Source organism: Kryptolebias marmoratus, linkage group LG1, assembly GCF_001649575.2.
Source record: "Kryptolebias marmoratus isolate JLee-2015 linkage group LG1, ASM164957v2, whole genome shotgun sequence".
NCBI lineage: Eukaryota > Metazoa > Chordata > Actinopteri > Cyprinodontiformes > Rivulidae > Kryptolebias > Kryptolebias marmoratus.
Genome location: NC_051430.1, coordinates 25808144 through 25819951, shown reverse-complemented (window position 1 = coordinate 25819951; position 11808 = coordinate 25808144). Strand labels below are relative to the sequence as shown.

Below are 11808 nucleotides of genomic sequence, written 5' to 3'. Positions count from 1 at the left end.
TCCCACTCCTCCAGCTGTTTCAGGTTTGAAGGGTTCCTTCTCCAGATGTTTCAGCTGCTTCCACAGATGTTCAACAGGAATTAGATCAGGCCACTTCAGAATGGTCCAATGTTTTGTTTCGAGCCATTCTTGGTGTTTTTCAGCTGTGTGTTTGGGGTCATCCTGTTGGAGGAGCCATGACCTGCCACTGAGATGAAGTTTTCTGACACAGGGCAGCACTTTTTGCTCCAGAAAACCTTGATAGCCTTGAGATTTCATTGTACCCTGTTCAGATTCAAGACACCGCGTGTCAGATGCAGCAAAGCAGCCTCCATGTTATAGCCGCCTCCATGTTTTTTTCTGTAGGTACAGATTCTTTTTTCTTAGTTCACTTTACTTTTAGGTGTGTGAAAATGGTTTTTTGTTTTGTATTTTTAAATTCAAAGAAAATGGCAGATTTTAAATAGGTGATTTTCAGTACTTTTTTTTTCTTTTGTCAGTTTCAAACTATGATGGTTGTACATGATGTTTACCAGACAGTTCATGTGATTCAGAAAACAAAACACAACCGCATTATAACGTTTTGAACTGTAGTTAAATTTTTTGTATTGCCATCAGAAAATTTTGCTCTTAGTAAAGTACTAACATGTAAAATGGAGCTGATACTTTGTATGTTTTATCATTTAGAACCACTCTAATTTTAAAGTGTTTCCTAATAACACCAGTTTATCCAAAGGGAGGCAAGTAAAAACGCACACTTCTCCATTCCAATGAGTTACAGCTTTATTTAAAAGGTCGAGACCGCTCAAAAGTGATCCTCTAACCCGCCGTATTTCCCCCTAAAAGCACCGGATCCACTGGATTCTGAACACAAAACTGTAGCTCATCACCCTGACTATACAAAATGAGTTACAGAAGGAGGAAAGTGGAAACAAAAACGTCGTTCTTCAGGCTTCAGAGGCCTTAAAACCTAAAAGTCTCACTTTACGATGTAGTTTTAGCGTCACACTCATCTTGGAATTAGCACTTAGTTTAGACAAAGAAAAGTGGAGGACAGAAGAGGGGGGGAAATTTGAGGTCGTTTGGAGGTTTGTGTATATTAAAAAAAAATGTGTGAGCAAAAATAAACTTCGAAACAAATGGTAAAAAAAAAAAAAAGCACAACTACGAACAGGCCCAATCATAAATGCTGCATTTCTACTAAAATACATAAAGTGTACATGGTGTAAAGTGAAACAGGAACAGGCTAAGAATTATCACATTTATCTTTTTCCAAATGTAGGAATCCTGACCTATTAAGTCCATTTTATTTCACTGCAAACATAAACTCTCTGTATGTGCTTTTGATGTGTGAAAAGATTAAAATGAGACGCAACACGTTTGTTTCTACAAGTCTCTTCTGCTGCCTGGAGAGCTTCGGTTTCCACATGTTCACATCTGGGTTTGATGTTTCAGCAGAAAGCAGGACAGGAAAGGCACTTCAAAGTGGGGATGTCCCTTTTGATTTCCTGACTCTTCTGTCCTAATCCTTAAAAAATGAAAAGGTCTGGCTGACTCCCGGAAACGTGCGAGTCCTCCAGAATGACCGGGGGGGGGCATCTAAAAGACAACGATATGTGGTGTGTTGTGTAAACAGAGTTAATTAAAGGTTAGCAACAGGATCCAAACTGATTACACATTAGGAAACACAATGTGTTAAAAATAAAAACTGAGAGACTTACACAAAAAAATAGTCTTTTGGGGTTTTTAGCTTGACTCTAACCCTCAATAGAAACTTCAGGAACCATGTGTCCATTCAGTGTTGTTTCCACTGATATCTCCTGAAATGCAGCCAAGACATTAAATCTCGTAAGTTTGATGTAAATTTACAACAATTATTGACATTCAGATCAAGTAATTTGGCCCCAACATGTGTTAATTAAAACTAAATCTAAATTAAAACTAAATTACTTCTGATGTTTACTGTAATTAATATGTATCTGTTCTTATGCCTCTACTACAGCATATAAATTGACCTCTCTGAGGTTATTAAATCTAGAGCTTAAATATGATATAAAGAATGATTTTAAAGCCTCTTTTGCTTCATCAGATTAATTTACCACTGAGGCGAGTTGTACGGACTCCACGGGGAGCTGCATGTGACATGGTATATCACAAACTTCTGACTTTGGTTCCTCTGATGTCACGTTCAGACCCGTCTGATCAGCAGCGTCACTCTGTAAAGAAAAGAAAAGGAGAGATGATGTACAGAACCTATTCCAAATTTAGGGAAGTATCAGTGAATCTTTTGCACGTGGTGGTTTAATATTGGACATGTTTTATTTAAAGTAGATGCAGCGTACAGTGAGCACAGCCTCTGCAGGCGCAGCAGCTTCAGGGTCTGCAGGAGTCCCAGCTATACACTCTGTCTGGGTCCTAAGGTTGTCACTCGTAACCATGACTTCCTAAACGTGACAGAAGAAGAACTACACTTAACAACAGTTCCACAAATAAATCAGAAACATATCGTTGACCAGTTTTAATGAGTACCTTCAAAGCAGCTCAGCTTGGATAAAATGTTATGTCTTACAAAAGAAAGATGTTACTCTGTAGACTTACCAACAGATATAAAGTTCTTGAAATAAAATCCGGTTTGTGTGTAGTTCTCACCTGCTGGGTGATCACATCATCAGCGCCTGACGCAGATTCTGAGACAACGACATCATCGGCGAGTGTTTCTGCAACCTCCTGAATGAAAACATGAGAAGAGGATGTTTCCCACATCGGAAAGATTTTAAAAGACATTCATAAATTTTCTGTGTAAATATGAAAGCAAAGCCTTGAGTCACACCTCTCTGGCTTCAGCTTCTCCCACCAGAGCCTGCAGGGTGGTGTCCTTCACCTGATGAGACAAGACCTTCTGTCATGTCATCATTTAACTCAACACGCACACAAACAAACTGCTCTTTTCTTTAGCCTTTTAGCATTTTTTATCTTTAACTCTTTAAAGAGCACCATTATTGTTAAGAACTTAATGCAGTCTCACCTCTGGGATTTCCACAGACTGGACAGCAGCGTCCTGACATAAACAATCCAAATAAAAAGAACACAGTATTTGTTTGGCTCTTGAATCAAATTCGATGATACAATATGATATGATGTGATATAGTTTAATGCAATATCTTTTATTGTCCCCTTGGGGAACTTTGCCTTGGACTCAAAGGGCCACAGGTCACAGTCAATTAAATAAAGAAAATACACACAGATCATCCCAGCTGTCCTAGTCACAACACACCCCAACACTGCACACATTGCACATGACCTGTATTAAATATTGCACATTGCTCTTGGTAAAAAATAAAACAGAAAATCAATTTTTAAAGTGGTTTAGTTTGCAGTAGGGGGACCTTAAATCATCTACCTCAGGACAAAAGTTTGTATTCTTTGTGGAGAATATGTGATGCATCGATCACCATTTTTGGAGCTTGTCTAAGAACACCTGCTCATATATTGACTAAAAGGGATAACATTTAATTTTTTCCATCAACTTCATTAGTATGATGCGCAGACTAGTTAGTTAGTTTTTTTTAGCTGTACAGTCAAGTTTCCATATCATGCTGATCATCCAATATCTGAATAAACTTGAATGAGGCTACTTGAAAAAAAAAAAAGGAGAATTGACAAAACCACAATAAACTGCATGTTGTAAGCAAGTCAGAGATGAAAACACAAGAAAAGATAAAGAGAAAAGAGAATGTTTTACCTCTATAGGCTCAGCACAAACTGCAACTTCTTCTTCAACCAACACGGTTGCCTCCACTTTCTCCTCTCCCTCCTGAGCTGAAGCTGCAGGACTGATGGACTCAGTTGGCTGTTCAGGTTTTGGTGTCTCTGTGACCGCCGCCTCAGTTTCTGTTTCAGAAACGTGGTCCCTACCGAAGTCTTCCACTGCTGGTTCTGTCGTGGTCTCCTTTCCAGGCTCTGCTACAGAGAAATCTGTGACATCCTCCTCCACTTCCACCCTAACCTCCGTCTTTTCCTCCACAAACGGCTCAGCTTCCTCCTCAGTCTCCGGCTTACAGACCTCATGTGTCTGCACAAGCAAAGTCAACAGAGGACATATGAAAAAGAAGTCCAACAATGAGTCTAAAAGACAAAAACATTGTTTAATTCTCCACAGATGTGACCATGTCAGACCTAATTAAACAGCATTAAACTATCTGTGTTCATAATCAGACAAATTACCTGTTCAACCTCTGTTTCTGTTACAATGGGTTCCACTGTCTGAGTCTGGAGATGGACAGAAAACACACTTATTAGTACATTATTTTTAATAAAATTTAAAAAATGAATAGGATATTCAAGAACTGGCCAGTGTTTAACTTTTGGAGTCATACACCATTTAAGATATTTGAAGCCAAATTACATGAGGGGGGAGTGAAATAGAAAACTGTTTGTTGTATGTGCACAAAGTAAAAATACAAGCTTGTTTTACTTCAGTCTCTGCAGGAACCCCTGCTGGAGCCTCGTCTGGAGGTTTTACCTGTGAGAGAAAGAAGGTAAGGAGTTATTATCAAGTCGTTAAAAATTTATAAATGAAAACATGCTTTTAATTGCACAGAACATCGTTAACTAGCAATTATATACATCTAATTTAAAATGAATAAATAGCACTCTGGGACACGTTAGCAACACAGTTGCCTCATGCTCTGCAAATTTCCTGTTTTCTGACATTTTAAAGTTCAAGCTTCAGGAGCAGCACTCGCAGGACTCATAAAAATGTGCCCAGAGCAAAACAAGCTTCTACCCAACAGTTTGTGAGCCAAACTTTAGCTGTGATGGCCTGAGGGCATTTAACAGAGAGAAAAAAAAAAAACTTAGCAAGAGTCTTGGTAGGTTTTCTGTGTCCATAAACGGAATTGTGTGCCAAAATTAGAACTTGTAGTTCTGCAGAAACACAAACTGGAGACTCTGTTTTTTTGTGTGAGCACAGCTGTAGTTGGGGAGGAGGGGAGGGACATTTTACATCTCCCAGAAATCCTTTAGCCAATTGTATAAAGGGAAAGAATTACTCCTTCTTTTCAGACACTTGGTACAACTTGCAAGTGAAATCTTTATTTGTACCATCAAGCCTTTTAAAGCCTAAACGACTACGGGGGCGGCCCCCATAGTGCAGCCAAGTGTACTGAGCTGTAATGGCAATCATACGAAGAAGCACATAAATATTGTACATCATCATGAATTATTTAGCCTATCTTGTGCCAGTTCTTCCTCAATGTAGGACAAGTCTAATCTGTGCAGATTCTGCTGTTTGACATGGCTAAAACCATCTGAATCCACCTTCAGCCTGAGGACAGTGCAGAGTAGCTGGGGGTATTTCAAGGATTTTCTGAGCAAAAGCAAATCATTTATTCCACAAAGCTTTATGACATCTCTAAAACTAAACATTTAATAGCTGTAAATGTAACAAGGGATGCGTGTGTGAGCATGTACTGAAAAAAAGGTTTCTGGGGGAAATCATTGGGGTCTGCATAGGCTTTGCCCCAAAATAATGAGTTTTTCACTGATGTTCAAAAATCAGCCAATACATAACTAAATCAACTTTTCCTGACTCTGTTTTCTTCCATCACCCCAAGCAAGGAACCTCTGACAGAATGACAGAACATAGATTAACATCTGCACATGCTAAGAAAAAAAAGACTAAATAGAAAGAGAGGGAGGAGTGCAGGAGCACAGGAGCTGTAGCCACAGTTGTTTCAAGCTACAAAACAATGAAACACACTCAGCAGATGTAGAATGGGTTGTGGGGTTTACCCAAGTCCCTGTGGTAAAATCAAGGAAAGGCTGAACTTCTTTTTGTCCCAAAACTAACTGAATACAACAAGCCTCATTTATGCCGGATCTAATTCTGCACTTATGGCCACAAGTGTAAAAGTTATGTGTGAACAAAATTTGATGGAGCTCAACAAACATTTTGTAAATGGTAGATGGGAGGAGCAGAAGAGGATGGGAGACCTGAAAAGACTAAAATGGCTGACGGCCACAGCACAAAACTACAGAAAGCTGGACACAGTCCATCTCCCACAGAGACTGTGTATAAAGGTTTTGAGTCAACATTTTTGTCGTGCAAGGTAACGGAAAGACATTTCAAAAAGCAGTGCAGCACTCTCATATTTCTAACAACACTCGTACAACAAACCATGTGAGCACAAACAGGTATGGCAAGCCTTTTGAGTATTTATTTGTGCACCACTTCTATTACTCCAAGAAAAGAGAATTATGCAACCAAACTGCACAAACCTGGACCTCTGAGCAGTTTGGCTCCAACAGAACATTCATTTTTCTCCCTCTTTCTGTAGCACAGTAATGAAATTAAAGTATTCCTTCTAAAAAGGTAACTAACCTATTTGAACAGTACCAAGCAAATAAAGGCAGTGCTTTTAAAGTTTGTGAAAATGCATGCTTCTAACACGCTTTCAGTAACTCAGCAACGAGCAGCAAAATGCATTTTCTGCATCATCAATATAAAAATGTATGTTAACCTTTTTATTTTTCTTTGTGGACTACAAGTTGATCTCTATGGTGAGGGGGCAGCACACTTGCAGTGTTTGTTGCTGTTTGAATCAGCGCTACTGCAAAAACAATACCCCCAAACAGAAGGAAATGGACCAGAAAACAAGCTGTAGACAACCAGAGATACATTCTACAAATGTAACTACACTTTTTTCACTTTTTTAGTGGATATCTGTAGACATAATAAATTAATGCATCTAAATTTAATCCCAAAGCTGTATCAACACACAGTTCCTCTACTGATCCAGTCGCATCATGTAAATATATGTTCTAAACAATAAAAATCAGTTCATCTTTACGTCTCTAGTGAAAAGGCTTAAGACAATCAGCTCAGTGAATGTCTGTTAAAAAAAAGGGGACTTTTAAAATGATTTTAGACCCCAAAAAATCTCAGTTTTTTAAAAGTTTGGAGAGCAATATTTTACATCAACACCGCTTCCTTACCTCAGTTACTGGTTCAGTTTGGGGAACAATAAATTCAGCTTCCTGTGATACACCAGCTTGACCTGTAGAGGGCTCTACTGGTGGAGTCCGTTCAGTTGGTGGCTCTTCAGTGACACCTGCTTGGGCTTCAATCTCAAAGTCCAAAGGGGCTCCAACCTCAACCTCAGCATGGGATTCAGCCTTCTCCTCTGCAGGAGCCTGGTCCAAAAACTCTACATCAGGTTTTGCCACTGCTACCTGAGCTGGAACAGCCTCTGGTTCTTTCACAATCAACTCTGGTTCCACTTTGGGGATCTGCACAACAGGGGCGTTAACAGGAACAGCCTGTGGGAGCTTTCCTTGTGCTGCAGTTTTAGGTGTTTTCTTGGGAGCTGATGGGGGTTTGCTCGCTGCAATCCCTGGGCCTGTTTTGATTGGTGGATTAGCTGCATGCTGATCCTCAAGCGCTCTCCTCTGGGCTTGCTGCAGGGAGGAGAAATGCAAGAAATAGCCAAGTCAATAACTGATGCCTCGTCGTTAGATTGAACAGCACTAATCAAGTATGTTTCCTGATACAAGTACATTCATTTCTGGTGGCAAATTTGGTCTTTTCAACAAAAGTTAGAAAGACAATAAATGTGTGTTCAAAATTACTTTCAAATTTAAAGGGATAGTTTAAATTCTGTAAGGTTATGATTGAGTTTTATCTTACTTGTTGTCGATAGCCTTTAGTTTTTATCAAATAAAACAAACAGAAACATTTTTTTGAACCACTATGAGCTGGTTTAGGATGGCAACAATCCTCTTCAAACTAACCATTAGCTCATCTCCAAACTGAGGTCATTCAAAAAGCTACCTACAACAAGTAAGATATTTATTGTTTATTACCTTTCCACAAAATTCCACTTCAAAAGATCTGAACTATTGCTTTAAGCGTATGTTAAAGACGTTAAAACCTTAGCCAAATGTGGGTTTATGAAATTTAAACATTACTGAGACCCTGTCAAGCTCAGGTACTGACATTGTAGACAGTTTGTAGTTTATAGCATGTCCATAATGCAGGAGTACCAGGCACGCCATCCCAGCCAGGTTCAACATATTTTACAGCTCCGGACAAAACCCCTTCGGGCTGCAAAATGGAGGTTTTAGGAAGGCAGACCACTGGAGGGAGGGGAGAACTGGGAGTGGGCCCAGCAAAGCTAGTTAGATAATGGAAGCTAATTAGTTGAATCAGAGCAGTCCTGACAGGTTTGGTGAAGCGGGAGTAGAAACCGTGTGAGTCAGCAGCACTGATGGGTGCCCCGCGGGCCAGACAGTGGGTCTAATCACTTCATGATCAGGTTAGAATCACTCCCCAAAAATGCTTTTGTTAGGCTGGCAGCCAGTTAGACGTGGCTGAAACCAGTGCTGTAAGCCAAAAGTGCATGTGTGTGTGTGTGTGTGTGTCCATCTATGCCTGCCCATCCAGCTACAGTCAAAACAGCTCCAATCAAAACCCCCACCCACCAGAGTAAGAGATCATTCATAGAGGCATGTTATACAAAAAGCGGAAAATAACACTTATTTTGTGTTGTGCCAGGCTGACCCTTATCTTAAAGTACTCTTAATGTTTTTTTTTTTTTTTTTTTTTTTTTTTTTTGGGGGGGGGGGGGGCACTGGTGATAACATAAACCTGCAAATGACTTCAGGAGCTATTTATGTCTGAGTGTCGGTGCCGGACTCGGAGAATGAGAGAGCTTGTGCAGAATCAAATTTGGCAAAACGAATCCAAGACATTCTTACAGTCAACACATTACCAAATACAGCTGTGGAGTGTTGAGAGCTGCTGGCTAGCAGAGGCTTGGGGATTGGGAGGTGTTGGGGGTACACATAAAGTCTGCGCTGAAACAAGTAATTATTTCATGACTGTGAAATTATTTCGCTGAACAAAAAGATAATGAACACAACAAAAAAACAAGTAATGATTAGAAAAGGAAAAGCAGATATTCCAGCTCAGTTTTAGGATATATGTAGAGTAGCCTTTAACCTTGCAGAAAACTGAAGTTTTCTTTGTTTCTTTATGTCTGATGAACAGCCCCTCACCTCTCTGCCACACCCACCGCTTCACTGTAGGCACTGAGAGTTCAAAAATGGCTAGCCTTCTCTATGTTGCATGAGAGGAATGGAAAGGGAACAGAAGCCTTATGAGTTACAAATTAAAATAAAACAAATGTCAAATAAATAACCAATATTATTAGTGCTGCCTGACTGTGCTATTTGTTTATTTGGTTGCCAGCATAAAATGTATCATTGTCCAGACTTTTACTAGTGGCTCTTTAAAGGTTTTATAATAAAAAAATTTTTTTGGAATCTCCATTTTTTACTATTTTATACTTTTAAGTAATAAGTAATAAAAGTGCAAGAAGTAACCTGCACCTCACAGATTTTTGCATGTTTTAAATTGTCTATAGATGCATTTTGAGTCTATAAGAGATTTTACGCACAAACTGTTTGTCTGCAGCCTGACACATACTTTCTGTTGTTTAATGTTTACATGTTACATTTGTTCTCAAAAGACTTTTTTTGCAACATTTACAGCAATAAATGTGTTTGTAGTTTAGTTGTCATTGACTAATTTTACAATTTGTTAGAAAATTTATTTAAATTGAAGCACAGTGTTAAAACACACACACACTTTAATTCTAATGAGAATGAACCTGGAATGGAAAGAAAGAAAACAGTTCCTGTCACAACTCACCACCCTCCTCATGCGACGCTTGTTCTTCTTCCTCTTGCTGGGCATTTTGCTTTGCGCTGCTGGGAACACCAAACACCAAAGAAAGACACGCAGCAAGGCAGAGTGCGCAAAGGGGGAGGTTTATAAAGCCCCCAGTCTTTCTGATACCTGTGCATGGAGCCTATGGGAAGACTAGGATGACATGTAGGGGCGTGGAGAGAAGGAGAGCTCTGTCACATGTTGGGTTGTGCGTCGCAGACTCCAGTTTTGGACGGTGGGTTGTTATGTAAGAACTCCATCAAAGCTGAAAGAGAACAGAAAGGTCTGTGGGCTTGGGCTTTTCTTCTTCTTTTTCTTTTTTTTTTTTTTTGCTGCACATAGAAAACAACTCTGTACACAGTCAAATGTTAAGTCAGATCATAGAAATACTTTTATTGACTATTAAAGAGAAAATAAAAACAAACAGTCACTATTGCACAGAAAACAATGTGTGTCTCTATCAGTTGTTTTTGAATGAATTAAAGTCCAAAAAACGACAAAGAATAGTTGTGTGTGTGTGTGCAGTGTAAAAAGGCTTCCATAAAACTTGCAGTACCTTACTGGCAGCTGGATGCCAGGAAATTACAGTAAAACTATTTACAGCATCAGTAGTAGATTATATTTACAGCTTTTTTTAAATGCTGTATTACAATATGTGTACTGTATTTATATTTCATTTGGTTACCCTATTATAATTAACAGTACTGTGACTGCATTTAATAGACTGTATTAAATGCTTCTGTATTGTTGCTAATTTACTGTAATGTCTTTGTGATATTATACATGTTGCTCACTGTAACTTATTTTTATTTTAGGTATACAGGCTGCCTCCTGCAATTTAGGGTGATTTGCTGTCTGAAATACAAAGATCCTTTACAGTGTGAATCGCATGCAGAGAACACACACAGAAGCTTGCACGTGTGTCTCCACCCACCGCTCCCTGGGCACCATCATCTGTAGGAACCTATTGTGCACAACTTCTATGAAAAGCAATGCATGCATAATTAAAAGACTGGGAACTGTGTTAAAAAAAAGTGCTGAACTTCCATAATTGATGTCATTCACACATGTACAATAGGTTTTAGTCTAAGGCTGTTCTTTCACACTGACTTGACCTTATGCAACGTGGCAGGCTCGCCTGAAGGCTTGCAACTTCATTTACTCGTCAAACACCGTTCAGTGCAGATGAATTACTCTGAGTGATTTCACACACCTCTGAAGCCTCTGAAAATGGAGACTAACACCATTTTTGAATATCTGCACCACAAGAAGCCATGGTAAAAGCCAAATCTGCGTGCTTATCTTGTTTCTTTCATCCAATTACATACATGTTGCTTTTTTTAAAACTGGAAAAGGATCATTTTTTTCTGTGTGGGCAAATTATTTTGTAATTGGAAGACCCAGAAACTTTGTTTTCTATTTCAAAATATTTAGAAACGTTATCCACAACAAACTTTAATTGGATCTTTTATTAGTATCTCCAGTAATAATTATGAAATGGCCTTTTTACATTTATAAATCCCTGCTGACAGGCAGAGAAACAGACTGATGAGGAGGCCTGAAGTCAAGTGAGTTTAACGCCACGTGTTCTGAATGTCTTTGTTCTGTCGGATTTTTGCAGTTGTTGGATTTCACACCCACTTTTATCACATTCAAAGTTTTCTGATTTAGTCATCTTATTTATCTGATTCTCCTCTGGTCTGTAGTTTCTTCAAATTTGCAAAATTAACTTTTTAATCTGAAAGCTCTTGAATGTCCCTGTAAGTCAAGTCTTGCCATATTATACACCCCATACATATGATGTTCTATATGTTCACAGAAACCTCGGAGCAGAGTCAGTTTAGCGGGTTTGTCAGGTTAAATGGCTGAAGGGTTACATATTATAAATTCAAACAGGTGAAGAAGAAAGTAGGTTGCCTTAAGGTTTAAACAAATATATTAGGCACAGCACAGAAAGATTTAAACCACAATGAAAAGCCCAAAAAGATCTATTTAATTTTTAGAAAACTGCTACATTGGCACAAGAATAGTTTATATTATTGTCCAGCAATATATGTGTAAAACAGATTATGATATTTGTTGTACTGTTTTTGAAAAAT

The 11808-nt window shown here is 38.8% G+C and overlaps 1 protein-coding gene across 1 annotated transcript; it reads right to left on the bottom strand.

Annotated features, from left to right (window-relative positions):
• Positions 1 to 744: 744 nt before the first annotated feature.
• On the bottom strand, positions 745 to 9846 carry LOC108233563 (fibrous sheath CABYR-binding protein-like). The gene is made up of 12 exons (XM_017412111.3): positions 9692 to 9846; positions 6976 to 7437; positions 4454 to 4501; positions 4204 to 4248; positions 3722 to 4051; positions 3005 to 3037; positions 2810 to 2860; positions 2629 to 2706; positions 2322 to 2423; positions 2079 to 2195; positions 1701 to 1799; positions 745 to 1578 (listed from the first exon to the last, which is right to left on the bottom strand). The coding sequence occupies exons 1-11, from the start codon at positions 9734 to 9736 to the stop codon at positions 1737 to 1739; spliced, it is 1374 nt and encodes a 457-aa protein (XP_017267600.1). The 5' UTR covers positions 9737 to 9846; the 3' UTR covers positions 745 to 1578; positions 1701 to 1736.
• Between the last annotated feature and the right edge of the window lie 1962 nt (positions 9847 to 11808).